Here is a 26,370-nt window from a genome sequence, read left to right as displayed (position 1 = left end):
TTCTACAGAAGTGAGTGAGTACATCGTGACTAGCACAGTGATTCAAAGGCAGCAGATTCCCTCATAGTACAGACAGGGGCAGTGAAGCCCTGTCATTATCAAATCACAGTATATTCTGCACAGGCCAGTGAGTCTTTGCCAGCATGTTGGGCAGACCATGATTCATGTGAGGAGATCTTGGAGAAAATAAACAGAGACAAAGTTGACTGGTGAGGTTCCTGGAATTTTCTCAGTAAGATACATCAAAACAGCAGGATCTTTCACAACATTGAACGAAATGGTAGAGGACCATGTTTTGGCTTCAAAAGGCCTGAGATGCCACAACCTGTCACTTGTATACAAGGTAGTTTGTGTAAAATAATTAAGTATTTGGTTATTATTGTATTATACACATGAATGGAAAATAGTAAAGTGATTTGAAGCAGAGAAATTATCAGTTATGAACTGTTATGCACTTCCTGTTCCAAGACAAAATTTTGGTAATTCCTTACTCTCCTGTTGGTGTAATTCTTTGATCTGTAATGGATGTGTATGGAAATCAGTGTCAACTCTGACACTTAGTGAGACAGAAAATGTGTTTCTGCAATTTCCCTAAATAGACTGACTTGCTTTTAATTGGTTCTTAAATAATGGAGTGTTAAGGTATTGCAATTAAATCTTATATAACTTGTGTACTAAAGTGAATATTTTGGGGATACATAAAAGCAAATGGATATTCATGAGCATCCACACTGAACAAGAAAATGATACCATAGTAATCCTATGGAGCATTGCAAAATAAGAAGAAAAAATAGTGCATGTGTTGGAATGTAATGCAGTGGAGAGGCAAATCAAGACATGCACAAGCTGTTAGTAACCCTCTGTCTTTACAAAAAAAAAGAGAATCTTACAAAACCCTTACTACAGGAAGCGTTTGGAAGTGTTATATCAGAAACATTTAATCCCCATAGCAAAATCAGCAAGGTGAATCTTTGTGTATGTTTCTTATTTATTGTTGGGGTCTTAATTTAGAGATAAAGAAAACAAAACGTGTTATGACCCAGCTTATCATCTATTGTAGCATGATTTTATTCTTTCATTGTGACAGTAAGTGCCTCCCTCATGCTCCAACATTTCAGAGTAGCACACTCCGCGTACACATTCACAGAAAATACTTAAATTGTTCATATTTCTATTTCTGGTCATGTAGAGTCATACTGTAATTAATAACAATTCTGTGATTAAGTGATGTATAACTTCAGTAGGAAAAACACAATATATATCAAGTGAATCATAAGGTCTTCGGTAAACGAACACAATCGCATTAAACGTCTAAACGCTCGCATTTCATATGATGGCACGAGAGGTATAACATTTAGTCGAACTTTTCGTAGACGCTTCATGCTCTGTTTAGCTCCGGTTATCTCTACTCTCCAAAAATGTGTAACCATTGGTTTCTTCTTTGAGTTTTCGCCAGTGGATGCCCTATGATTGGTCAATCAAGCGAAATTAGGGCGGGGATCACAGCCAACGAGGGACCGTGGTTGTGCGGGAGGAGCGTGCGGCGTGTTTCCGGTAAGAACAGGCCAAGATACTGCAGAAACATTAAATATACACTTTGAAAATATTAGAAGACTCTCACAAATCTTATTTTTTCATGTGATTCGACACTGAATAGACAAAAGATTGTACTTAACTAGCGTTCAGTTGTCGGTTTGACGTTTGGAAACGGGGTGGCAATGGAAGCCGAGTTTCGGGAAATCGACGAACCCGGGAGTTGGAACGCCATTTACCAGGTAGGTGGTTGGACAAAATAAGGTGGTGCTGTATAAGGATGGTAACATGGTTGGGAGATGAGAATAATAATTACTTGTTATTTATCATCGACACGACGTGTCGGTTTTGATGACACACGACAAAGAGCGTTTTGCGCTCTACGTAGTCATGGATAACTAAGTTGATTCAGCTTGTTTGCTTTCAACTTAGCTAGGTAGCTAGTTAGCCAACTCTAATAGAAGCCGCTCAGGTAGCTAACGTTACCTCCAGGCTGGCTCTGGAAGCCGGAACAAACTACAACTGAAGTAGCCAGCTATGTGATAAACCTACTTGTTATAGAGATTATCGCTCGCCCTATCAGCAATGTCACTTAATAGTCGATTAAGAGCATTAGCAAGCTAACAATTACTAGAGATGTTTACATGATCACTTGAAGTACTTGGAAACTTACTTAACAGCATAAAAGAAAAATCGAGTAGATATCTGTCTACGAAAGCGCTTGCCTGGTCTAAAATTTCCCCTGAGCATCGTCGCATGATTACTCACATGTTCCTTTAATACTGATAGCGAACAAGCTCATCGCGAAAGGTATCAAAACGGTAAAGTGTCACGTCTATGTTTGGTTGCTAATGACTCATATCAAAGTTTCCACCATATGACTATATAGCCACAGATGATATTGACTGTATGTGGTGTCTGTCCTTTCTGTTAGACTGTCAGTGCAGTGCCCAGATTTAGCCAAGTTAGAAAGGAAATTTATGCGTTATATGGGAACTGTGTTGTAGTGCAGTTCCATCACTTGTGTTTCAAAGCTAGGATGCGAGCCTTGACCGAATTCATAGCAGGTGATGTGCTCATGAGCTCCCAACCGTGTGTAACACAAAAAGCTTACTGTTGCCATGGTGCTATATCTATAATTTCAGGTCACTTTAGTTGTCCTGGCCATTTGCAAATAGCATTTATATAAAACTGACTCTTATCTCTTCTGCTGCCTGATTTCAAACCTCACATATCCTTTTGTCATTCCCAGGAAATTCGTCAGCAGTCGAGTGAGCTGCCCTGCAATGTTGCCAAACTGCCAGAGAACAAAATTCGCAATCGCTACAGAGATGTCAGTCCATGTAAGTGTCAAAATTCTGCTCCAAACTGTTCACGCCTTGTCACATCACGCATATTGGACGAAAACTAATTTACTCAGAAAATTAATGGAAAAAAAAAAAAAAAACACTGCGGTTTTCAAAACAGACACAGGCTTTTGTAGACTTTGGTGCCTCTGTTTTATCCTGGAAGTTCAGACAAGACCATTAGGTAAAAACTTTTGTCTTTTTCTGATATAATGTTGAGTTTAATTAGTTCTGAAAGATAACATGGATAGAAATGGTTTGAATGTGTTATTACCAAGACTTAGTGTTCAGAATGGTCTCATTGGTGTGAGATGAATGTTTGTGAGATGTTTAGACCTTAGGGCAGTTAAAATGATTACGCATCAAAGTTATCAAGCCTTTTTTTCTCACTTTTTTTATTCTTCCGTCTTGGTGTCTTGAGAGAGATATGCTGTTGTGGTTTCCTCTTTCTTTTTTTTTTTTTTCTTCAAAAGGACACACGAAAAAAGATAAGTAAAACCTTGTAGGCCATCATCACCACCGAAGATGAGACTCATTGTACGCCTTTCATGAAACCAGATGGCCTTACAGTAACAGAGAGATTTAGGTTCATCTCTCTTTCTCTCTCTGTCTCTCTCTCTCTCTCTTCAAATGGAGCTCTTTGAAATCAGGAAGATGCTTGTTTCTGTGGAAGTGAGAACAGGACCAGAAAGGGCCCTGTGGTGTTTGTGTCACAGAAAAGGCCCCTGGGATTTTTTTTTTTCTCTGCAGCTGCAGCCCAATGGCCTCATGGGTATTAACTGTATCTTGTGAACTGTGTTCTCTTTAGAGTTCCATTCCTAATTTCTCTGTACATCTCTTCATCCCTGATTTATATAGTCGATCACAGCAGAATCCGTCTGCAGCTGGGCACAAACGACTACATTAATGCCAGCCTGATCTCCATGGAAGAGGCGCAGAGAAGCTACATTCTTACTCAGGTTTGTTTACGGCACCACAGGTTCCACTTCACGGTATAATAATCTTTCAAGTGAAGTTAAACCATGCTGCAAATAATTACCCCGCTGTGAACAGGACATGAAATCATGTAAGATACAAAAGATGCAGGTCTTGGCGTTACACGGAAAGTACTTACTAAAAAAAAAAAAAAAATTGCAAATATGAGAGTGTTAACCACTAACTTTTTATTTTTAAACAGTATGGTGTTTTCATTCTTTGAATGGAACATTTTTTTTTTTTTAACCTAAGCATAGAGGAATTATCACACGTTAATATTTCATTTGTTCCCGATGTATTACGCCCTTAGCAAACCATATGACCCCATGACTCTATAGTATTTTGAAATTGTATATAAAATGTTTTCTCAAGGTTTGGCAGGTTTCAACAAGACAGGTTTATGATGAATTTATGGAAAGTAAACATTTTGGCTGTGAGAGTGGCTCCTCTATGAACCAATATTGCCCAGCTATGATTCTCTCATAAGTTCACGTGACCAGAGAGAGTGAGAGAAAGGTTTTCAGAGGAATCGTCTGATTCTGCGACGATGCCGGGCCCGTCTCAACCTGCTGCTCCTATTTGTTTACCTTTCAGTTGCTCAATTTCTGTCACAGATCTGAGAGCAGATGTAAGCTTTGCCTTGAACTGCTACTGACTCTACTACACTTACTTGTCATTTTGGGAAATCCTTTCCGACTGTGGTTAAAACAGCATGATTCTGTTTTTATTAACTCCTTTTTATGTGGTCTGTCTTTTTTTTTTTTTTTTTTTTTTTTTTTTTTTTAAATATGAGCTTTATACATAGGCTGATATTAAATGCAATAGTCGGGTATCCAAACATATCCCTCTGTCAGTATAGCATTACAGTAGCCATAATGTCATGTGTTTGGGTGGTAATAAAAGCATTAGACAACCTTGTCTTTAACTGTGCAGTTCAATGCTGTTTTCCTTTTTTGTGTGTATATCCCATACATACCTATATTCCCTGATATGCGTGTATGTATATGGGTGATTGGAACAAAAGGACCCTGAGTTACATAACCACCAAAGACTGAAGTCTGTTAATGCTGTTCTTTGAAAGCTTAAAAGGGGGGATATCAGTGATCCAAGAGCCTTCATTCGTGCCAGATCTTTCGTCCTGCGATTTTATATCCAAGCAGTGCGTTCTTTACATTTTCTTCTCTCTCTCTCTCTCTCTTTCTCTCTCTTTCTCTCTCTCTCTCTCTCTCAGGGTCCTTTGCCCAACACCTGTGGGCACTTCTGGGAGATGGTGTGGGAGCAGCGGACTCGTGGAGTAGTGATGCTGAACAGGGTGATAGAGAAAGGATCTGTGAGTAACCCCGTTTGTTTTTTCAAATGATGTTCACCTCAGCAGCGCAGGCCATGGCGGGCTGTCTGCTGCTCTTGTCTCGACCACACCAGAGATGCGGACGGACAGCCGCCGTATCACGTTTTTTGTTTCTTTTTTTTCTTTTTTAAACGTAAAAGCAGTCAGAATGAGCATCCGCGTTCTCCTCGTTTAGTATCCGAGCGGATAAGATGATGCCGTATTCCTCGCGTGAAAGGTGTCTGGTATGAAATGTTTACTCTGGATGTTACTCTGAATGCTCCGTAGCTTAAATGTGCTCAGTACTGGCCACAGCGGGAGGAGAGGGACGCCGTTTTCGAAGACACAAACTTCAAGCTGACTTTCATTTCAGAGGACGTTAAGTCATACTACACAGTCCGGCAGCTGGAACTGGAGAATCTATTGGTGAGGAGCCGTCCTTATTGTTCACCAACCCCCAGAGCAATGTTGTTTGGAAACGAGGTTTAAATGAAATGAGGGTTAAATGAAGTGTATTTACAAAATGTAATGATGATACTCTCCAAGGAAAGAAATTCAAATTCTTCATTAATATGACCTATGCCGCATTTGTCTTAGTATGGGTTTAACCTTTATCCAAACCTCAGGTCATGTGACCGTGAGACTAGTTGGTGTTTGCGTGTTAAAAATGAGAAGAAGAGGGAGCCATGTCGCGTTCACGCGTCACGATGTCTAGCGCGAGTGTATTTGTGATACTGTTCCTCTGTCGCCCAGACTCAGGAAACCAGAGAGATACTCCATTTCCATTATACTACCTGGCCTGACTTTGGGGTTCCAGAGTCTCCCGCCTCCTTCCTCAACTTCCTGTTTAAGGTGCGAGAGTCTGGGTGCCTGAATCCGGACCAGGGGCCCGTGGTGGTCCACTGCAGTGCCGGCATTGGCCGATCGGGCACTTTCTGCCTCGTAGACACGTGTCTCTTGCTGGTGAGCGGAAACACACACACACACACACACACACACAAACTCTCCCTAGCAACATTCCTGTTTAAATTGTAAAAGTTTTAGATTTTCCAGAATTTGTTCATTCTTGTCACTTCTTTTTTTTTTTTTTTCAAAAACATATTCAGGTTTCAGTTTTAGTTCTGTTTAAATCCCTGGCAACAGAGGAATGCCAAGGGGTTGCGTGGAGGGTGTGTCTGGACAAAAAGTGTCAAATCCCCTTTTGTTTTTGTGGGGTTTTTTTTTTTGACACTGCACCAGGGAGAAAATCCTCAAAGTTTTTAATTATCAGCTTTGCTTCACCTAGCCATGGCAGATTAGAAAGAAAGAAAAACATTTTCTGTAACGCTTTCCCCTAAAACATTTGCGTAACCTCATCTTACGCCGTGCATTCCTTCGCGGACAGATGTCGAAAAGAAAGGATCCATCCACGGTGCGGATCAGGGACGTTTTGCTGGAAATGAGACGCTACCGGATGGGTCTGATCCAAACGGCAGACCAGCTCCGCTTCTCCTACCTCGCCGTCATCGAAGGGGCCAAGTACATCAGGGGTGACACATCTGTGCAGGTAAAAACAGGCCCCTACGCTTGCTGATGTCATAGTCAGCGCAAGTGTTACTTGTCCATTACTTGTCCTCGGCCTCTCTTGGAAAACGCTTTGGATAATAGCGCCTGCTGAGCGAATGTAAAAAAAAAAAATTTAAATATGGGACAGTGCCAGTCTGTCTGTTAAAGAGCAGTTATATAAGGGCCGTAAGGTTCCCTTAGTTTCTCGTGAAACCTCAATTTTTTTTTTGTAGCATTTCTTATACAGAAAGTTATATCTTTGGACACAACACACACACACAAACACGCACACACACATACATTCCTGCGCTTGGCTTGAGGCGATATTTTGTGGTAGTTTACAGTTTTGGAGAACCAAAACCGAAAATGTTTGAGCATAACTGCAGGCGATATGAAATGCCAGCAGCAGCTAATCGTAGTTCACGACTGCCGTCGTAGGGGAAAAAGTATTCCATATTGCAATAATGAGGTCCTAACCCAAATGTGGTTCTGAACATCGACAATGACGTTAATATCCTGCTCTGAGCACATCACGCGTGCCAAAGCCGAACAGTCATGAAATGAGGTATCCAAGCACACAACCCGCTAACTAATGTCGCACAGTTTTGACACACAGTGGTGATTTTTTTTTTTCTTTTCGATCTAATGGAAACAAAATAGACTTACTTTTAGCAGCGTTTTATGGATGATAAAATGAACCCCTAGTTATGTTTTTTGGCCTGTGCTTCCGGAAAAAAAACCAAAACAAAACTCAGAGGCTTAGAAGAGGCTCTTAAGATAGGTTTTGCAATACGGGGTTGTCAGGGCTCAAAAGCACATTTAATTGAGCTGTTCTTCAGCCCAGTCAGGTTTTTAAATAAACACATTATGTTGCATACAAAGACCAGCATCAGCGTTAAGCTGTTATTGCTCTCTTAGCTTTTTTTTTTGTTGTTTTGTTTCATTTTTGTTTGTGGGTGTGAACCATTAAAAAAAGTTTTGAACCATCGTGTTGTTGCATCAAAACAAATGTATAAAACAGGGTTTTGATGCATTGCACTTCCTTTGACTGCCACGTTTCGACATGTTAATGTTAATGTCAAGGAGGGCAAATGTTACCACGCTTGGCAAGCAAACCGTTCCCACTAAAATCTCAAGACCAGTCATGTTATCCATGAATGACACTGTCAACTGTGGCGTGAATGTAGTTTTGCAGTTTTTCTGCAACATGCTCATAGATTTGAAGCCATCCAAGCCTCTCTTAAGTTACTTTGAGGTGAGATGAGTGTTGGAAAAAAAATAGTGATGTGCGAAAGTTTTTTCTTTTTTTCTCCCCCATTTAATTCAGTCTTTGGGCGGAGCATAAAGGAAGTGCACGTCTCGATGTGTTCGGAGCTCGCTGCTGTTTTTTTTTTTTGTCTGGGTGCCCGGCGAGCTTGATAAAACATGTCACGGGTTCACTGAACAGAAAAGTTTATTTTTATTCCAGAGAAGTGTTGCTTGCACTTAAGTCAAGTAATGCCAGCGCTCTGCGGTCACTTTCAGATATAAAACCTGGAACGCTCCTAGATGAACTTTCCCGGCAGTGTCTGTGGATTACCTCTTTTACACTTCCCGCCCATTTCCAGAACATTACTGGGTCCAGCGTGTTCACACATGACATTAAAATTCTGAAAAGGCAGGATGTGTTGTTTAATGTACATGGCAAAAGGGACTTAGTTTTGGAAAAAAAAAATCAGTGGTGAACAGATCCTACCAAGCATCAGTTTGTTGACGATGTTAATAATTTACAAAACAGTTTGTAGACAATTGATGATAAATTTAGTGCTGAACTCACAAAGACTTAGCACTCAGTCACTGGCGTTGTTAGGTGAATTCAAGTCTTTTGGCTCAACTTTCTGTCGTAAGACTAATACATTATCAAAACTGCCATCTGGGATTGTTCCTGCTTTTGTTCACACTTGAGTCTTCCCAGAACATTGCCAAGAATTGTGCCAGGTCAGGTCCTGGCAAATTGCTGGATCAACTTTCTTAGCATTTTGGCTTTGGTCAGTGTTCACACATAATCCTTCCCTGGTACATCAGAACATTTATGGAAAAGACTACAAGTGTGGAAGTAATTTAGCTGAGGCTTTGCAAAGAGTTCATTTGTGTGTATTGCAAAGATATGCTGTGTTCATGTGTCTGTGTGTGTGTGTGTCTGTGTGTGTAGGAGTCATGGAAGGAGCTGTCCAACGAGGAGGATATACCACCAGAGCTCACACCTCCTCCCCGACCCAGGCCTCCCAAAGACCCCCACAACGGCACGGCTGAGACCATGTCTCGCTTCTTCCCTGGTCCTCAGGGAGAGGAGGTGGTGGAGACGCACAATGCCATCCACACACGCAGGTAATTCCTCAGCTACGTGAACCTGACATGTTTTCAGATGGGCTAAAACTCCCATGTCCTGTTCTTTCAGCATCTGGCTATGCAGTCCTACTCAGGACCAGGAGAGGGCAGCATTTACACACAGTAGACTTAAGTCTCAGTTTTAAATCAGTAGCTGTCTTAGGTTTCGATATTCATACAAGTTTATGTACTAATACCCCACTTATTATAATATGAGGTTTCAAACCATGTTTGTGGTCATTTCTAGTAGCAATTCGTCTCATCCAAATTTGAGGCACTCCTGTAATACTGTTTTCATGTGTTTGTTGCTTATTTTTTCTTATTTTATCTGACATTGAGAAATGTTATTGCTTTCAGGACTTTAAAAGTTAACTTTTCTTTTACCTTCTTTTTTTTCTTGCCATTACATATTGTTGTTTTTTTAAAAAAATGATTTTTTTTTTTTTTTCCTAGTGCTCCACCAGAGCCAGAGCTTCGTCGGCGAGGAATGGGTGAAGATTCCTCCTCTTCCTCTCCTATGAGCGTAGGCTGTAATCAGACGGATGACGGGAGCCAGACCAAACACAGCGACCGGGCCCTACCGGAGGCCCCGGTCAAGCCCCCGCGAACACCTCAGGAGACACCGAAGAGAGACGTCACGCCATCGGCCGCGGACGGCCCCAGCGCAGCCTGGAGCCCCCTACTGGGCAACGTGTGCATGTGCACGCTGTTGGCCCTCGGCGCATACGTTTTCTACAGAGTGTATTTCCACTGAAGCTGTACTCTCCTCTTTTCATCCTTCCCTCTCTCTCTCTCTCTTCCTCTCTCTCTCTCTCTCTCTCTCTCTCTCTCGAGTGCTCAGAATCTCTCTCCTTCTCTATCTCTTACTAATCTTATAGGTTCTCGCTCTCTGGGGTGGTCTGTGCACGTGCTGACAGCAGAATAAGAGTCCTTTAGGTTTTGCCAGCCCCCCTTTGCCAGACAAAAGGAGAGCCAGGAGTTCTCTTTAACAGGGGACTCATGTAAGAGAGACCCCCCCCCCACCCCCACCCCATCTCACCCTAACTGCTGTGGAGCCCTACCCTGCTCCCCCCACATTGCATAATCCCTATCCTCCCCCCTCCACATTCAAACTGTCCGTTTCACTTCTCAGGGCTGTTTTCATCAGGTGTCACATCCCAGAAACATCCAGGCAGATGAAGCAAAGCAATCCAAGGAAACCATCTCTTTGTTGTTGTTGTTTTTTTTTGTTTGTTTGTTTGTGTTCATTTTAATTTTTAAAATTGCTGCAGTAAACAAGGGAAGGTCTGAGAGCTTGTGCGAGAGCGTGTTGTGGTGCGTCGTCAGCGACGCACGCCCCTCGAACATGCAGTCCGTCATTACCAAATAGTCATAGTCGTACTTCCAAGGCAGCCTTTCCAAATACAGCCTCACGGGTCTTGAGCTGTTTGTCTGTGACACCGTATAGTCATTTCTACTCTGTAAAAGCAGACCGTTTTTTTTTTTTCTTTTTTTTGCTTTTGTAGACTGGGTGGAGAGTTTGGCGTTAGGCGTAATCTTTTAAACAAACCTGTTAGCGACCTAAACAAGAGTCTGGCAAACTTTCAAGAGAGGCAAGTAGCCTAGTCTCTTGTAAGAGATGGGATAATATTATATAAAGTTTGCTGACTTAAAAGGGTCTTTTGTTTTGGGTGGGGCGGGCGGGTTGGAGGGTGGGTGGGGGGGTTAGTCTTCACCAAGGTGGGTGTGCATGGGGCCAGCTATGGGCTGGAGACTGGCGCCCTAATGGGGCCGCTCTTGCCGTTTAGTAATATGTTAGTGTGGATGCCTACGTCTGTGTGTGTGTGTGTGTGTGTGTGTGTGTGTGTGTGAGAGTGAGTGTGTGTGTGTGTGTGTATATAGTCTGAGTCATTGGTCATCTTTGCCAATGCTTGATCTTTACCTGCTGTGTCAGTGGGGAGACGGCGTATTCTGACAGTTTAAACGGACTGAAAGCGTTTCCCAGGCTGTGTTTGTTTTCTTTTTTTTTTTGCCGCAGTAGGCTACCTTCTTTTTTTTTTTTCTTTTTTTTTTTATTATAATAATTATTTCGTTTTAATCATCTGTTTCAAAACTTGACATGTATAAAGGAGTGTTCTGGTTGAGAATGTGCTTTTGTTTGAATGGAAAGGTGGTGGTGTCGTGTGCCACTGGCATGTACTCATCTGTACTTATCTGCCCCACTCTGAAATGTTGCATTTGCACTTAGCCTGTTCAAAAAAAAAAAAGAAGAAAAAAAAGAGAGAGTAAAAAGAGAAAAAAACAAAAAGATAGAGGCTCCAGCAGACAGCAGCTGTTTGCTTGTTATTCATCCAGTAACTATGGCGAGAGGTTCAGTCACGTTGAGAAGTCTTTTCCATGTTTTCAAACATACATGGTTTTTTTTTTTTTTCTTTTTTCCTTTGGTTTGTCATCAAACCTAAAATTTGATACATAAACATATTCAGGGACTACTTCTTATTGCTGTGTCAGATAAGAACTTCAAAGGCTTCTCTATTGGGTGTGTAATGAGGACCGGGGGGAGGGGGCGGGGGGGGGGGTGGGGGGGCGCGGGTTAGGGCGGAGCAGGAACGTGACACTGAACAAAACAATTTGCTTTAATGCGCCTGGAGCCGGCCTCGCGGGACAGGAGACCACGTTAACGCACAATAATGCCAGCTCCACCGACGAGGACACCCATTGGCTTTCCCTCCCCCTTATGCTAGCAATACAAATACACAAAAAACATACCTGACCCCTTCAGACGCCCGCCACACGGCCGCGAGACACGCCCTGGCTTGAGCGGAGGCGGAGCCACGAGGGTCAAACCAACCAAAAACCAGAACACCAGCACAGGGATAAAATTTAAGAAAAACCAACGGAATCAGCAACTGACAGAGATGTAACAGTGTGGGCCTGGGCTAGATTATGTTCTTTTTCTTTTTTTTTTTCTTTTTTAGTATGATGGTGAATATTGTTAATACTGCTACTCTTATTGTGATTGTAATTTTTAAGGATGGTGACCTGAAGTCAAATGTAACTTCTTCTAATCGAACATTACCACAGAATTATGTCGGCTCCACAGAGTAGCAGGTCTACATCCTCAAGTCAAATTGAAACCGACCGATTTCCTCTTTTTTATAAACGCAACTCCATTAACAATAAACCACGTAAAGCAACAGTTTCAAGGCATTTTGCTGAATGCATTATTATAACATTAAGTTCTGGATATTACCCTGTCTACAGCGGCGTCGTTAGAATTTCAGTTTGGCCAGACTCATCAGCAGACATATGAAGAGTTCATTTATATATTTCTGTGGTTCTGTTGGATTTGAAGACAGTGCTCTCAGGTCAATAGACAGTTAATATACATTATACCATAGTGACTTAAAACAAAAAAAACTGTCCCAGTGTTCAATGGCTGGACCTCTGTAGAATGTAATATGTCCCTTCCGAGGACACACCCTCTCACTACTTGTTGCTGTCAGGTTGCTTAGTGCCGGGTTTATTGTTTTTATTTGTGTTCTTTTTGTTTGCTGCCCCGGATTATTTTGGACCGGCAATGCGCGGACACCCCAAACCAGGGCTTTCACTTTGTAATTTGCCCTGGAATTCCTGTTTTTATTTTCTTTTTTCATTTTTCGTTTTTTTTTTTTTTTTTTCAGTTTGTGTGCACACCAACCATTTTGTCCTTTATTTTTTATGGTCATTCTTCATCAGCATATTGTCTTTTTTTTTTTTTCTTTTGTAAAAAGAACTACTGCTTTGTTCTAGTTGAATCTGGTTCATGTTGGAGGTTTTATTTTCAGACTGAACTCTGAACAAAAGCTGTGGTAATAAAAAAAAAAATCATATTTCTTTGTGGGAGGTTTTTTTTTTTTTTTGCTTTTGTTTTTATCTGGATTTTCCCTTTTACACAACTCAAACAAACCACAAGGTACTCAAAAGATAGAGCTTCACAGTAACCTGTTACTGAAGGTGTCCTTTCGATGGCAGACACATATTTAGCTATACACGGACCACAACGTATGTATATGGAAGTAATTAACTATGTAATTTATCATCATCAGTGATACATGCTCAATAGCACATGACCTGGTGTTTCATTATTGCCCCATAAAAGAAAAAAGTCAGCATTCATAACACACGCATAAAAATTAAAATATGTGTAAAGTCTCTCCTTGTGTAACTGTAGAAACCAGCTTCATGCCTTTGACCATAAACATTTTGATGCATCAATAGAAAACTGGACAAACCAAATCTTTGTAATCTTAATGTGATGTTTCAGGGCAGAGATTGCAAAACTGGAATGTGTTTTGAACAATTCATAAAGGTTTTAGGGTCATAGGACACCAACCAGTTGTATTCTAGCTTGTTCACATTTTATGAAACATGCTGGAAATGAGCATTTAGAATTTATTATTATTCAGATATTCTTTAAAACAGCACTGACGAATTACCACAAGGGGGCACTTTTGGACAAGTTTGTGGCTTGTTTTTTTTCTGGAGTGTTTGCCTTTGAAGTCAGATTTAGAAATCTCCAGGGTGACTCAACTTTTGTTTATTTCCCCAATCTACAGTATTATTTAAAATCATCAAATTGTCATTTGTTTGTTAGGATTATGACTAACCACATTCCATTTCAGCATATAGTACAATTCATATGCTGATTTATATTGTATTGGTTACCTGAAGGTTTATTTAAAAACAAAAATATAAAGGAAAAAAAAAAAGTAATTCTTTAAAGACAGGCCCAAATCTTCAAGTATGTATTGTTATCAAAACTGCCCAGCAGATCCAGGACTTTTAATTGTCAGATGCTCTCTCTCTTAGACGGGGTGGCTGAGAGTGTTTTTTTAAAAGAAATTGGTGATCTGCCAACACAGAGCACCTTTTGGATTTCTGCCACCCCATTTCCTGTCAAATTATTTTGCCCTTCCTTTTCAGCTAGAATTTTCTCACCTGCCCTAAAGTGAAGTGAAGAAAATACCCCCAACACCCCTTCATAACAATAATGCTTTAAAAAAAGAATAAACTTAAAGTGTTAACAACACCGGCTCCTATAACGTTTTACATTTGTTTCTTCAAAACTTGTCAGCTAAGGCACTAATGAGACAGCGCTGTAAATCCATACCATCAAAAAACCATGTTCTATAAAGCAGAGAAAGAGTTCAAAAGAGTCTATAAAAGAGGGTTTTTTGTTTCGTTTTGTTTTTTAAATCCACCTGTACGCAGGTCAGTAAATTCTTGAATTGTTTTTGGATTGGTGTTTGGATGGTTTGTGAACTGTTGTCCCACAGACAGGGTGAGGCCTCCTGTGAATGATGGGAAAGAAGCAGAACACCTCATATGTGTGTGTGTGCTGTGTCTCTGAGTCAGAGACTGATGGGACAGATAAGATACTGATAAAGACTCAGAACATGTACTGTCAGGCTGATGTGAACCTGTCTTCGTATTTCAAATAACCCATCTATCTATCTATCTATATCTATCTATCTATCTATCTATCTATCTATCTATCTATGTATCTATCTATCTATCTCTATGTCTACCTGTTGCCAGTCTCTTTATCTCACTACTGTCTATATATACTGTAGCCATGCAGTCTCTAAGAATCTAGAACAGTCTAACACACTTGTTATTAGAGCGAAACCGTTTGATCCTGGAAGTCCACCACACATGTATCTGTGAGTGTGGTTGCATCAGTGTAGTGTGGTGATGACATATTGTGTAGAAATGTTTCTGTTCCCACTTCCTGTGTCCTAGAAGATTCAGGTATGTGCTCTTGCCTTCTTCCCTCAAGCCATGTTCAGGTGTTTGTGACGAAAAAGAAAAAAAAAAAAAGACTATGAAGGCCATTGTTATGTTTCCGTTCTTTCCAACTGTTATTTTCTCCTTTCTTGGATTTAGTTCAGCAAAGCACTTCGTTGGAATTACATCTCCAAAGAGATCAGACATTGGTCTGTTTTCTCTTGTTATTTTTCCTGTTTGATCCAAACACTGGCCCCACATAAGCACAAACAGGGTATTGTCACTGTATTAATTATTTCAGATTGGATTAATTTCTGTCTGTTTTTTCTACATTACAAACAAGGAACTAGAGGGAGTATTTAATCTCCAACACCAACACAACAGTTTGGGCTTGGTAAAATTGGATGATAGGATGTCAAGGGTTTTCTGTACTGAGGAGGCTGAGTGTGCGTCGTCTGCTACACACTATAAGCGGTGAATTAAATTCATGAAAAACATACAGTTCTTCGATGTCACTGGAATCACATTTCTTCACTGTCAACCATGCTTATGTGAGCTATCCATGCCCACGCGCGCGCGCGCGTGTGTGTGTGTGTGTGTGCGTGTGTGTGTGCGCGTGTGTGTGTGCGCGCGTGTGTGTGTGTGTGTGTGTGCGCGCGTGTGTGTGTGTGTGTGCGTGCGTGCGTGTGTGTGTGCGTGTATGGTGGACTTAGATGCTACACTCTGTTCAGGAATGCCACTGGGACTGAGTCATGGCACTCCCTAGCGTGTGGTGCAGCTCTGACGTCAGCAGACAGGACCGAACAGGCCGCTCTAAAAAGCAATGGGAAAAGTACAGAGGGGTGTGGCTAAGGACAGGAAGTGCTCTTAAAGAGCCAGAGTTAGCCTGTGAGTCCACCGTGAAGTCAGTCTTGTTGGTAATATGTGTATTGAGAGCCATGATGTGTTTAAATCATTACCCTACATTTTCAGTATCATATATCGGTAATATTACGCTGCCTAAACACACACCAGGAAAAATACCAAATACAAACAATGTATTTCCCAAATTACCCATTTTCAATGCTAACCAGCTGTTAATGACACGAATAAAATGTTGTTTCTTTAATTAAATGGGAGGTGTCATGGTAACTTGCTTGAGTCTGATATCTGCTGCCTTTGGCATTTGGCCAGTCCGTTTCCTGGAATGTTGCTCATTGTATTGTATTGTACACCCTGTCCATTCTCTATGTCCATAAAGACTATAAAGAACAAACAGAGATTTACATGAGCAATATCTGTATGTCATACACTTACAAGCGTGTCATAATCCAGTTTTTATCTGAACTCTTACACCTGCAGGATGAGCAAAGCATTTGAAACGGATTATTGTATTACGTTAAAATATCACTGTGCGCTGAATAAAGGCTTTAGGCCCGACCAAGATACTGAATAATGTGAAAACGATTCCGGAACATGTGACAACAAATTTATTTGATTGTGGTGTTAGACATCTGATGAACACCTGATTCATATTTAAGACAAACACAATGATTCCAGTGTGTGTTTTTTTTAATACTGAATTTTGGACAAAATCATCCAAAAGGTTTGGAATTTCAGTAGCAGTGCAAAAACATGCCTTTGCAATAATTTACTGTAAACAGTCATTGATTTGATTCTTTTTTTTTTTTTCTTGGGCTATTTTATTATTTTGATGACTTTCTCACAAAGTCGCACTGCCTCCTACAAGTTAGCTCGCTATGGCCATACTGTACAAAGATGGGGAACAATTTCTAGTACTTCTAACACTTACTGTTGTCAACTGTAGTAATTACTGCAGCTGTTACTACCATACTGCATGTGAACCTCACTGATTCGACACCTTAATACAAGATTCCAAACCTTGTTCCTTTCCGTTAAGTCTTTTAGAACAGGTCTGGCTGCTCTGAACCAATTGTGCTAGCTTTTCACCATAGACAAACATTGTGTGATTACTGAGTGACTGTCTTACAAATATGACCCAAACCTGTGAATGCTTTTCCCTATCAGGGTTTATCGGAAACCAAGTCAAACCCTGCCCCCCCAAGCCCTTCCCACACACGTCCTTAGGTTAGTCATTAACCTGGAACTTCCAAACTGCTAGCCTACTTAAGGCAAAGCAAGGTTTAGCCTGAGAGGAATTTACTTTAAACTTAAGCTGTGTCTCCTTTTGCTGTCTTTCACCCTCTCCTTCATGCTAAAATCTCTACGACTACCCCTGTGGGTTGTGCTACGTTTGCGGAATATGCATCGCTCTCTCTCTCTAACTTTTTGAGTTTCCCTCCTTCCTGCTCTCTCGCCACCTCTACTCCCTCCCTCCTCCCTCCTCCTCCTCCTCCTCCTCCTTCTTCTTCTTCTTTTTTTTTTTGGAAAAGTTCCTGGGAGCTAGCGGATGTGGAAACTCCAGGAAAACGAAATTCTGTGTAGACCAGAGGCGTGCTGCCTGAGTCACTGTTGACTACTCTATAGTTGGACACTCTCAGGTTTACTGTCACACACACTGTACTCCCTGCTGGCATATGTTTTTGAGATGAAAGTTGTGGCTTCACATCTGCAAACTTGTGTCTTTGTTTTATAGTTCAGTAGTAGCGTATTATTTACATTGTTTACATGTGGCATGTGATCAACACATGTATATTTGTTGTGAACAGATCCACAATGCTGTTTGTGCATACCCAAAAAGATGAAACTGTACATGGATCCTTCTTCTTACTCATATCAGAGAGCTGTCTCCATTTTAGCTCCGTGCTAATGGTGCTAATGTACTGTTAAAGGTCAGATGATGCATTTTAGAGTAATACACACACAAACACACTCAAAACAAAGGGAAAAACCCATAAATGAACACCAGTGCAAAGCAAAAGCTGTAGTTTCACTATTGTACGATCCTCTAAGAAATTACTGCAAAACAGAACCTCTGTTATATTATTGGACACTCGAACATGCTAACACTTGGTGCACTTTGTCCTCAACCAAACTGTCACATAGATGAAAACAAATGGAAAAAAAACACTTTAGGTATGTTGTTTAGAGTGGCGAGTTAACAGTTTGAGGGTATCCTCCAACCACACATCTATGTTTTTGAGGTCGGTCTCCATAGCAGTAAGACTGCGCTTTGTTATTTCCTCTTCCTGTGTTCCTGGTGCGGACACTCCGTCAGACCTGTGCTAAGCGACGAACAAGATATGTCATGCGATCAGATTCAATGGCGTACGTAGCGTCACCGCTGGGCCTGCGAAAACCACAGCGGCAGTAGCTCACCAGTGCTAGGTGTTTCCCCTTTCGAGCGCTTCGTGGCAAACGTTTCCTTCCTCTCTCCTAGCACACTCGCACTCAGCTTTAACACTGACGTCCACACAGGCTAACGAGGTAAACAAAACCTTTCTGACCTCTTTAGACGATCAAATCTTCCAAAACAATGTAAATTCACTTTATTGGCTCGATCAGGTAAATCCTTGCTGGAAACACTCTTTTACCACCTGGCCTACTCTGCATCCTGTACATAACAAGTGGTCTAGCAAGAGTAAACAAACACAGAGCATGCACATACACAAGGACAAATCTGATACCTGGATTACTGGCCCAATCAAGTAATCACGAATGTCAAAAGGTCACACAGTTCAAGATTCACCTATGCCGGTTTCAACATGAAGCTTAAATAAATTGGTGACCAGTTTTGGTACAACAGATTTTTTATTGAGGCCATCAAATTGATTAGCTCTATGTAGGATTTCAACCAGTTGCAACCAGCTACAGACCAGCATAAGCCAGTCTGACCTAGTTACCAGTCTTAGCAACTGTGGAACAATCTAGCAGAGGTGAAGATGTGGCTTGCATGCTAACCGATTTAGACCTGATTTTGTTTTTTTGGTAGGGGTGTTGTACCTGTGTGTGATGGCAGGTGGTCAAGGTGTTGGAGCCATAATATTTGTGAGGGTTGGTAAGCCACCCCCCCCCCCCCCCCCCCCCCCCCGTTTCCAGATGCGACTTGTACTTCATGTGTGACTTATCGTACTCCACAGGTACATCATAAAGATATTCCTGGATGTTAACGGACACACGTGAAACAGAAGACGTGTATGATTCCTTTCGCTTTTAAGATATCTTGGGATCTCGAATAGCGTGGAAGACTCATAACTGATTATGCGGTTATGTCTTATTTTGCTCATCAACCGCTCTGATTAAAATGTTTAGATCTGTAAATCTCTGCGATAAGGATCAAAAATAGTGAAGTGAAGAAGAATATGAACATGAGGTTTGTCACCATGTCGTAAACGGGGGTGAATGCATCACGCCCACACGTACGACACGTCCCACTTCCTGTTGGGGTTTGCCTGTACGTGTCTGCCCTGAGGGAATATATGTATTTTTCTACGTGCGTGTTTGTTTTTGACTGAGAGTGTGTTTTTGTGTGTCAACGTATTTGTGTGTGTGTGCATGTGTGTCGCTGTCATATGTGGCCTATCATAAGAATATCATGTCACCTCACGGCTAAGACATGTGTGTGTGACTAAAGAGAACAGCGGGTATTGCGCAATGATTGACATCAGAGCATGAGTATGGACAACATTATAACCACATGATCGATCACCACAAATGTTTTCTTTTCTTCCCCCCCACCCCTTTTTTTTTTTTAAAAAATAATAACTTACTCATTCCTCAAACATTTGTCCTTATCTTACTGTTCTGCCAAGTATTGTTGACCATGGTTCACTTTTTCCAGTCTTTCTGTGTACGTGAATAAACTTTTTCCACCAGTTACAAATGACTCAGCAGAAGTAACTTTTAGGTGGGGCAGACAATGGCTTGAAAACAGCAGCAAAAGAGCCTAAAGGAAAATAAGCCAAAAAAAAAAAGGTCTTGTTTCCCTCTCCAGTTTCCTTGAACGATTTCAGAATCCTTTGGCAAATCTGTCCCAGACTGCAAGAGTAGTTCAAATGTAAAAAAGTTTGGCAGTAACTACCTCATACCTGGACGACAGCCGTATTCCAGATTGGAGTCAAAGGTCAAGAGGAGAGATATGCAGCTCTCGGTTCATTCAATGAGCCTCATTCTGGGCATCGCTCAGTATTATACATTACAGCACAGGTGTTAAATTCAGATATACGTGTAGTAGTATTGTGTCCCTTCATTAAATCCCTGTATGAATGAGTAATGAAAATTATGCCACCTCGAATAACGGGACAGCCGTCTATTCAGGTGTCCAGGGACATTTGATGGGGTGGCATTTTTTGAAAGTATGCGTGGATTATACTGCAAAGTTCCCTGTGTGTCTAGTACTACAGAGCTAACCTTAGTCATTTTGTGGTTAATTTTATGTTGCTGGCCTTTGTATGGTAACTTTCCATGTTATGTGTTACAGTGACTCAAATGACCGGGTGGCTTGAGTTGAGTATCATGAGAGCCTACATCACACTCAACCAAATAAAACACGTTTTGTGTTCCTTTGAAAACCAAATGTGGGTAAGAGGGTCAAATAAAAGACCGGCAATGCAAATTTTCTAAGTGAGAGGGGGACATTGTGTCACTGATTATATGCCAGGGCAGAAAAAAAAAAACCTCAAACCCAAACTTCCATGACACAATGAATAGCATCTATGTCAAAGGTCAACCAAGCATTTGAACAGTATCATGACTTTTACCCTAAGGTTTTTTGTTGGTTACATTGTAGGATGTTGGTGACTTTTATTTGGATTTGGCCTTGGTATTCTCAGAAAGAATTTATTGCTAATAGATTTTGTTTTCTTATAAAAGCTTTACAGAATGCATTCAACAAACACATTTGCAGCATAACTACGCAAATAATTATTGTAACACATGAGCTAATGTACAAGAGCAAGGTGTCAGCCATCTCATTTTTACCACGCTGTTTAAGTACTGCGGCTAACCGTTCAGAAAATGATGCAGTCACAACCTGTAATGTACGGTTCCTTTAAATATGCAAGCGTTTGAGTGCTAAAACGTTAGTGTAAACACTGGCTGTCACGCTGTAAAATGTGACAGAACTGATTAAACCTTTCGAAGGTGCTAGAGCAGGTTTGAGATGTACCATAATAAACTTTACAGGTGTGTCTGGAGTTTTAGGGATGAGGAAATCATCAAGGTATTACATGCACTGAGGAACCCTTTAGTACTTGACTGGACGACACAATTTAAGAACACTAATCATGATTGTTGAGTCATTAATCACTTCCTCTTGAACTCAGAGAGAAAGAGGAGCTTCATTGTGGAGTCAGGTAATCGTGGAGTTTTTTGTTCAACCAAACAGACAGAAGTTTAGGGGTGAATATAATTAATCTGATTTGGGCTTTACAAGTTTTACAACTGAAAGTTAGTTTCTAAACCACTTACTTCCGCTTTTTAACTGGCTTTTTTTTTTTTCTACTTGAGTTTCATCAGGTTTTTTTTTTCCCAAAACGCTTGGTTCATCAGAAAGATTTGCTAAGATTGCAAATGTTCCTTCAAGATCTTTATACTAGCAAAGAATTTTTAGCTAATCTGGCCCAAAATGTTTCATATTGTGTAAAGGTCAGCAATTTATTCTTCTGCCCACCTAAGTGTCACAGAGGAATTTTCAAATCATAGTTTTTGATTCAGATCAAAGGTGAATGCACCTATTTTAAACCAGTTTGTACTGATAGTTACTTGCTTTGTTCCTGTGCTGTTTATTCTATCAGGGTATCAGATTAAAGAGAGCACAGTTGAAAACACCCTTAAGTAGGCTATCTTCACAGAAGGGTCATGGTCTCAGCTGTGGTTTCCAAATGGTTAAAAAACGATTTTTTTTCTTTCACCCCACCTGCAAAGCGCTTAGCGTAGACATCACAGCACACTGACCCACTGAATTTCCTGTGGGGAGAAAACTGCTAGGAGGGCTATAGCACAATATATAGCAAACAAGGGCAAAGACAAAGAGAGCAAGAAAGAAAAAAAGATTTGCAGTAATGAAAGCATTTGACAGTCAGAGAGGTATCATCTTGTGGTCCAGAAAGTGTTAACATTTTCTTCTTTCCCTCTGTATACTCTTATAATATCTTTGTCTGAGGAAAGTTAGGGGAAATTACATAAATAGATTTAAATATAAGTAGATTTAAGATACAAATAGATTTTTTCTTTATGGTCCAATAAATGCAACCTTTTACAGACATCTGTTAGTATCTGTAGTTATCAGGGTTTATCAACATTTATCAGATTCCATCTATAAACGGTTCGGGTTTGTTTGTAATAACTTTTTCCCACTCATTTGTTCTTTGTAACTGCTTACATAAATTTAGCAGATATGAAAATGAACAAGTCAGAACCTCTGATTACGAATCAGGGCAAATAATGACACACACACCTCACCATTGAAAGCCATTGAAAGGCAGTGACTCATTTGACCAAGTCAAAATACAGGTTCTTTTCATTCAGCCTACTCTCTCTCTCTGTCTCTCTGTCTCTCTCTCTCACTCACTCACTCGCTCACGTCTTACACTGACTCTATCTGTACAGGAAGGAAAAAGATCCAATATCGCGGTGTGGGCAAGCAGTGCTTGGGTGCCATTGTTTGCAGTCAGTAAGAAAGCAGCAGAACGGTTGAGATTCCATCACGTGAGCGCCCACACAAACACAGGCTCAGAGTGTCAATATCGGTCTGATCTGATAGTGAGAATAGCCTATTTTAGGCGTCCTGCACTGGCTTCTTATCTTATGCTGAAACAGGTGATGACATCAGCTGTAACCTTTAGGTTAGGACAGTTAAGAGTGTCATTTCGCACAGTGTCACAAACCTCTGTAATGGAAATGTGTGTTTTGCAACGGATATAGTGCCCGAAACATTTTTTTTTGGGGTAATACTTTATTGTTCTTGGGTAATAGTCGAAGCCAGGAAATGTCGGCTCCTGACAATGTTTGATTAGAGGTGTGTTGTAATGTCTTGATCAGAGAGATGCCACCTTATCTCCAACTGTTATTCGACGACTTGAAATGTTTCAATTTGTTTTAGCTGAGGCGTCTTCCAACGGCCAACGTCGCATTCTTTTCTTTTTGCACAGCTTACATATGGTGGCAGTTATGACAATTCAGAATAGTCAGTGACAGCCAGCCAGGCAGAAGTCTAAATCGTTTGGCAAGAGTTACGGTGATATTGCCAGCTGTCAAGGACTTTTTTTACGGCTATTAGTGCTGGTGGTAATGGAATTTGCACTAACTGCACTAACGTTCAGCTTAAATCAAACAAAGGCTTAAACATGAATTACAGATGTCATAACACGTTTATAGCACATGCAGTAAGGCTCTATAACAGAAGGCCTTAACCAAGATATGGACGTAACCTTTTGCTTCTCTATGATTGAACTGTGTGTGAGATGTATCATGTCATGTCAAAGGCCTAGTCATATTGTTGACAATGTCATCCCTGCTGTATAACGATGTATTAGCCACAAGGTCGCGTCACGCTAATAATGTTAACATGCATGCACACACGCACACACACACACACACACACACACACACGGGGTGCTGTTTTTCTGCTTTGGGTGCTGCCTTCTGTTGCAAGAGCAGGAAGGCCTGTAGTTACTCAACGCTTAGACTCATGACGAACAACTCTGCAGCCATACACACGTCAGCAAACGCTCTGTCTTTCTCTCTCTCTCTATGGCTATGCCATAGCATAGCCGGACACTGACGAATAGGAGAAGTGAAGTGGTGTTGAAATCTGGGCCAGCTTCCACGCCAGGTCAGCCCATTACGGGCAGCTCAGCGGGCTGGAGTTCCCGACAATGCTGTGAAGCGGATGTCCGTGTTCGCTGCGGTTTTTCCTAAAGTTACAATAGACAGCGTGTGCATAGACGACTTAGGTTTATATGTACATATATTCATTTAGCAGACATTTTTATCCAGAGCGACTTCCAAGACAGGCAGAGCACAAACTACGACGATCGTATCAATACAAAGATATTTTAATACTGTGTGGAACTTAGCAACAAAATGGCGAACCAAAGTGCCGATTAAGGGTGAAACCATGTATATGGCTTTATGTCACTGTGTAGCATCATATATTTTATAATGATGGTATATGGCAACAGGTTGTGAAAAACATTTCCATTAAACTGCAATGGCATTTGTTTAAATGCTAATCCGAAATGGGTTTAGCTTTGCATCAGGCCTGTGTTGAGTAAAGTGTCATAACACTCTATACTCAGTTTCCTATTGTACTATACTTTCGATATTGTAAGCAGATGCGGTAATCGTTCTAATAAGTCGTTTTGCTATTTCCATGGAACTTTACAAGTACATGAATCAGGTTTTCCAATGCATTTGTCTGTTGCAGCAGTAATTCAAGAGAGGTGAGAATGCAGCTGGTCTCACATTGTTGTCAAGCCTAGCTCCTTAGTTAAAAAAAAAAGAAAGAAAAATAAACCATGTGTCTTTCTATTGGGGTTTTCAGGGAAAAGTGCTTTGGAGAAGTTAGTGAGAATAACCACAAACTAAAAAGCAAAGAGAGGAAGCGTGAGTTTTTTTGTTCTCCAGATTTCACTTACAATAAACAATAAAACTGCATCGTGGTTGCTAAACATGATGTAAATTTACCTAAATGAGAAAAATACAATCCTCAAAAGCATATCCTGCAATTCCACGCATGTGGAATGTTTGGACAGATGTAAACTGGTATTTGGACCATGTGTGAATGCGTGGGATGTTATGTTTAGAGTGTGGGGTTAATTATTTCTTAAGAGGACAGTCTATGATGCAACTAACCGTTTACTGAAAAACGCTCTTTCGTTGACGGTAAAACCTATGCTGCGAAAAGGGGGCAGGGCTTTGCTCTCCTGAAAAAAAAAGGAAAGAACTAGACATCCTCAAGTGGGAAAAACCCCATTTGGAGAGAGTGGCTATGTTAGTTCACTAGGCTATGGGAGCAGCTGAAGGCTCCCGTGACTCCTCAGACGGAAGGAGTGCACAAATGAGTCAGACAAAACTGTTGACCCTTCGTGTGCTGGAGCACTGCTTAAACAGCTCCCCAGTGTATAGCCAAACAATCTGAACCTCAAAGGCACCTATAATAAAAAATCCCACTAATGACGGAAACAGTCGGTTGGAACTTGGAACGGAGAGGGATACGAATATTTTAGGATTCTTTCCCGAGAAAAGAACATACGGAGTGACATGAAAACTAGAGCTATTCTACAAAGCTGTTTGATTTAATTGTACAAAAAGGGCATTTTGCTATTCATATGGATAATAAAAATGGTGGGATTACACATGCACAAATTGAAGAAAACATCTCAAAGGTCAGCAGTTTGAAGTGCTATTTATAAACGCGCTCAGTGTTCCGAGGCTGCCAGTTACATCATGAATCACACAAGTTTCCAAGCTTCCTATTTTGAAAAAGTGAAAATTGATGCATTGCCACATGGTTTGACTATGAGCATATTATGCATATTAAGTTTGTTTCTAGCTCATTTCTAAAGATTTTTCACCTCTCCTGCGAGTAGAAAAGAAGCATTTAACAACTTGACATTGGTTTTGAAAAATGTAAAACATGACATGGAAAACTTTCGGCTGCCAGCGCAAGACGGTTCCAGCCAAATTTTATTTTATAATTAAGATGACCTCAGTTCTGAACTGGCCATAGCTGAAACAGACATGTTAGTTTGAAAACAAGCATTGACTAATATCCAGTTGAATTTTAAGTTATAATATCTTTAAAGTTATACATACAAAATTGGAATTATGCTGCATGACTGTGCATCATTCTAAAAGGTATTTACTATTTGACTGTTTTTATACCAGTTGTTTGACATCTGTGTAGGTTTACAGTTTTTCTGGCCTCTAGATTCAACGCAAACTGTAGTGCTGCTGCTGGAATAGAGCCTCTCAACGTTGAGTAACAGTACAAACACTTTTTGGGGGAAAAGGAAGTTGGAAGTGTTGAGCAATATACGATATAGCAACACTGCTATCCACCACCATGGGAAGTATTGTGAAACCTTTTGTACTCAAACAACACCCATCTCTGTATTTTAAGTCTTATCACAGGTAGACATGGAAACATCGAGTAAAATTTAGCTACGGAGGATGTGAAATAACATATGAGAAATGCCATAATACCTGCAAAATAATACAGTAATGTTCCATAGCATTATAAACTGTTCAAATCCTCGAAATGGTAGTGAAACAAAAGAGATATTTTAGAAATAAAAAATACATAAAAGTCTAAATATCGACATATCTGAATATAAATTACATACACACACACACACACACACACACGGGCATGGATGTCTCAGATATGCAGGGCTGACAGTGAAGAAATGTGATTCCAGTTACATCAAAGAACTGTATGTTTTTCATGAATTTAATTCACCGCTTATAGTGTGTGGCAGACGACATTTGTTTCAGAGTGTGATCATTAACATTCCGGGAGCAGCAGCTACATCCATATCTGTGCTAGTTCACCCTAAGGCTCTTATGCACTTTCATTAATGTTTCAGAGCATGTGTTTCCATTGCTTCCTTTTGCTCTAGGCAT

General features: G+C 40.7%; 1 protein-coding gene across 1 annotated transcript; it reads left to right on the top strand.

Moving 5' to 3' along the window:
• Positions 1-1,699: 1,699 nt before the first annotated feature.
• ptpn1 (protein tyrosine phosphatase non-receptor type 1) lies at positions 1,700-9,923 on the top strand. The gene is made up of 9 exons (XM_030784148.1): positions 1,700-1,775; positions 2,786-2,876; positions 3,738-3,838; positions 5,086-5,184; positions 5,470-5,607; positions 5,935-6,144; positions 6,566-6,727; positions 8,918-9,093; positions 9,547-9,923. Exons 1-9 carry the CDS (start codon positions 1,719-1,721, stop codon positions 9,845-9,847), a joined length of 1,335 nt encoding a protein of 444 aa, XP_030640008.1. The 5' UTR covers positions 1,700-1,718; the 3' UTR covers positions 9,848-9,923.
• Positions 9,924-26,370: the final 16,447 nt, after the last annotated feature.

The sequence above is a fragment of the Chanos chanos genome, chromosome 9, assembly GCF_902362185.1.
Source record: "Chanos chanos chromosome 9, fChaCha1.1, whole genome shotgun sequence".
Lineage (NCBI taxonomy): Eukaryota > Metazoa > Chordata > Actinopteri > Gonorynchiformes > Chanidae > Chanos > Chanos chanos.
This window is presented reverse-complemented; position numbering and strand designations above follow the sequence as displayed.

Excerpts from the sequence above, each read along its gene's own strand:
- ptpn1 (XM_030784148.1), top strand. The coding sequence starts at position 1,719 with ATGGAAGCCGAGTTTCGGGAAATCGACGAACCCGGGAGTTGGAACGCC. Across the intron at positions 3,839-5,085 it reads GAAGCTACATTCTTACTCAG|GGTCCTTTGCCCAACACCTG; the intron begins GTTTGTTTACGG and ends TCTCTCTCTCAG. Across the intron at positions 6,728-8,917 it reads GGGGTGACACATCTGTGCAG|GAGTCATGGAAGGAGCTGTC; the intron begins GTAAAAACAGGC and ends CTGTGTGTGTAG.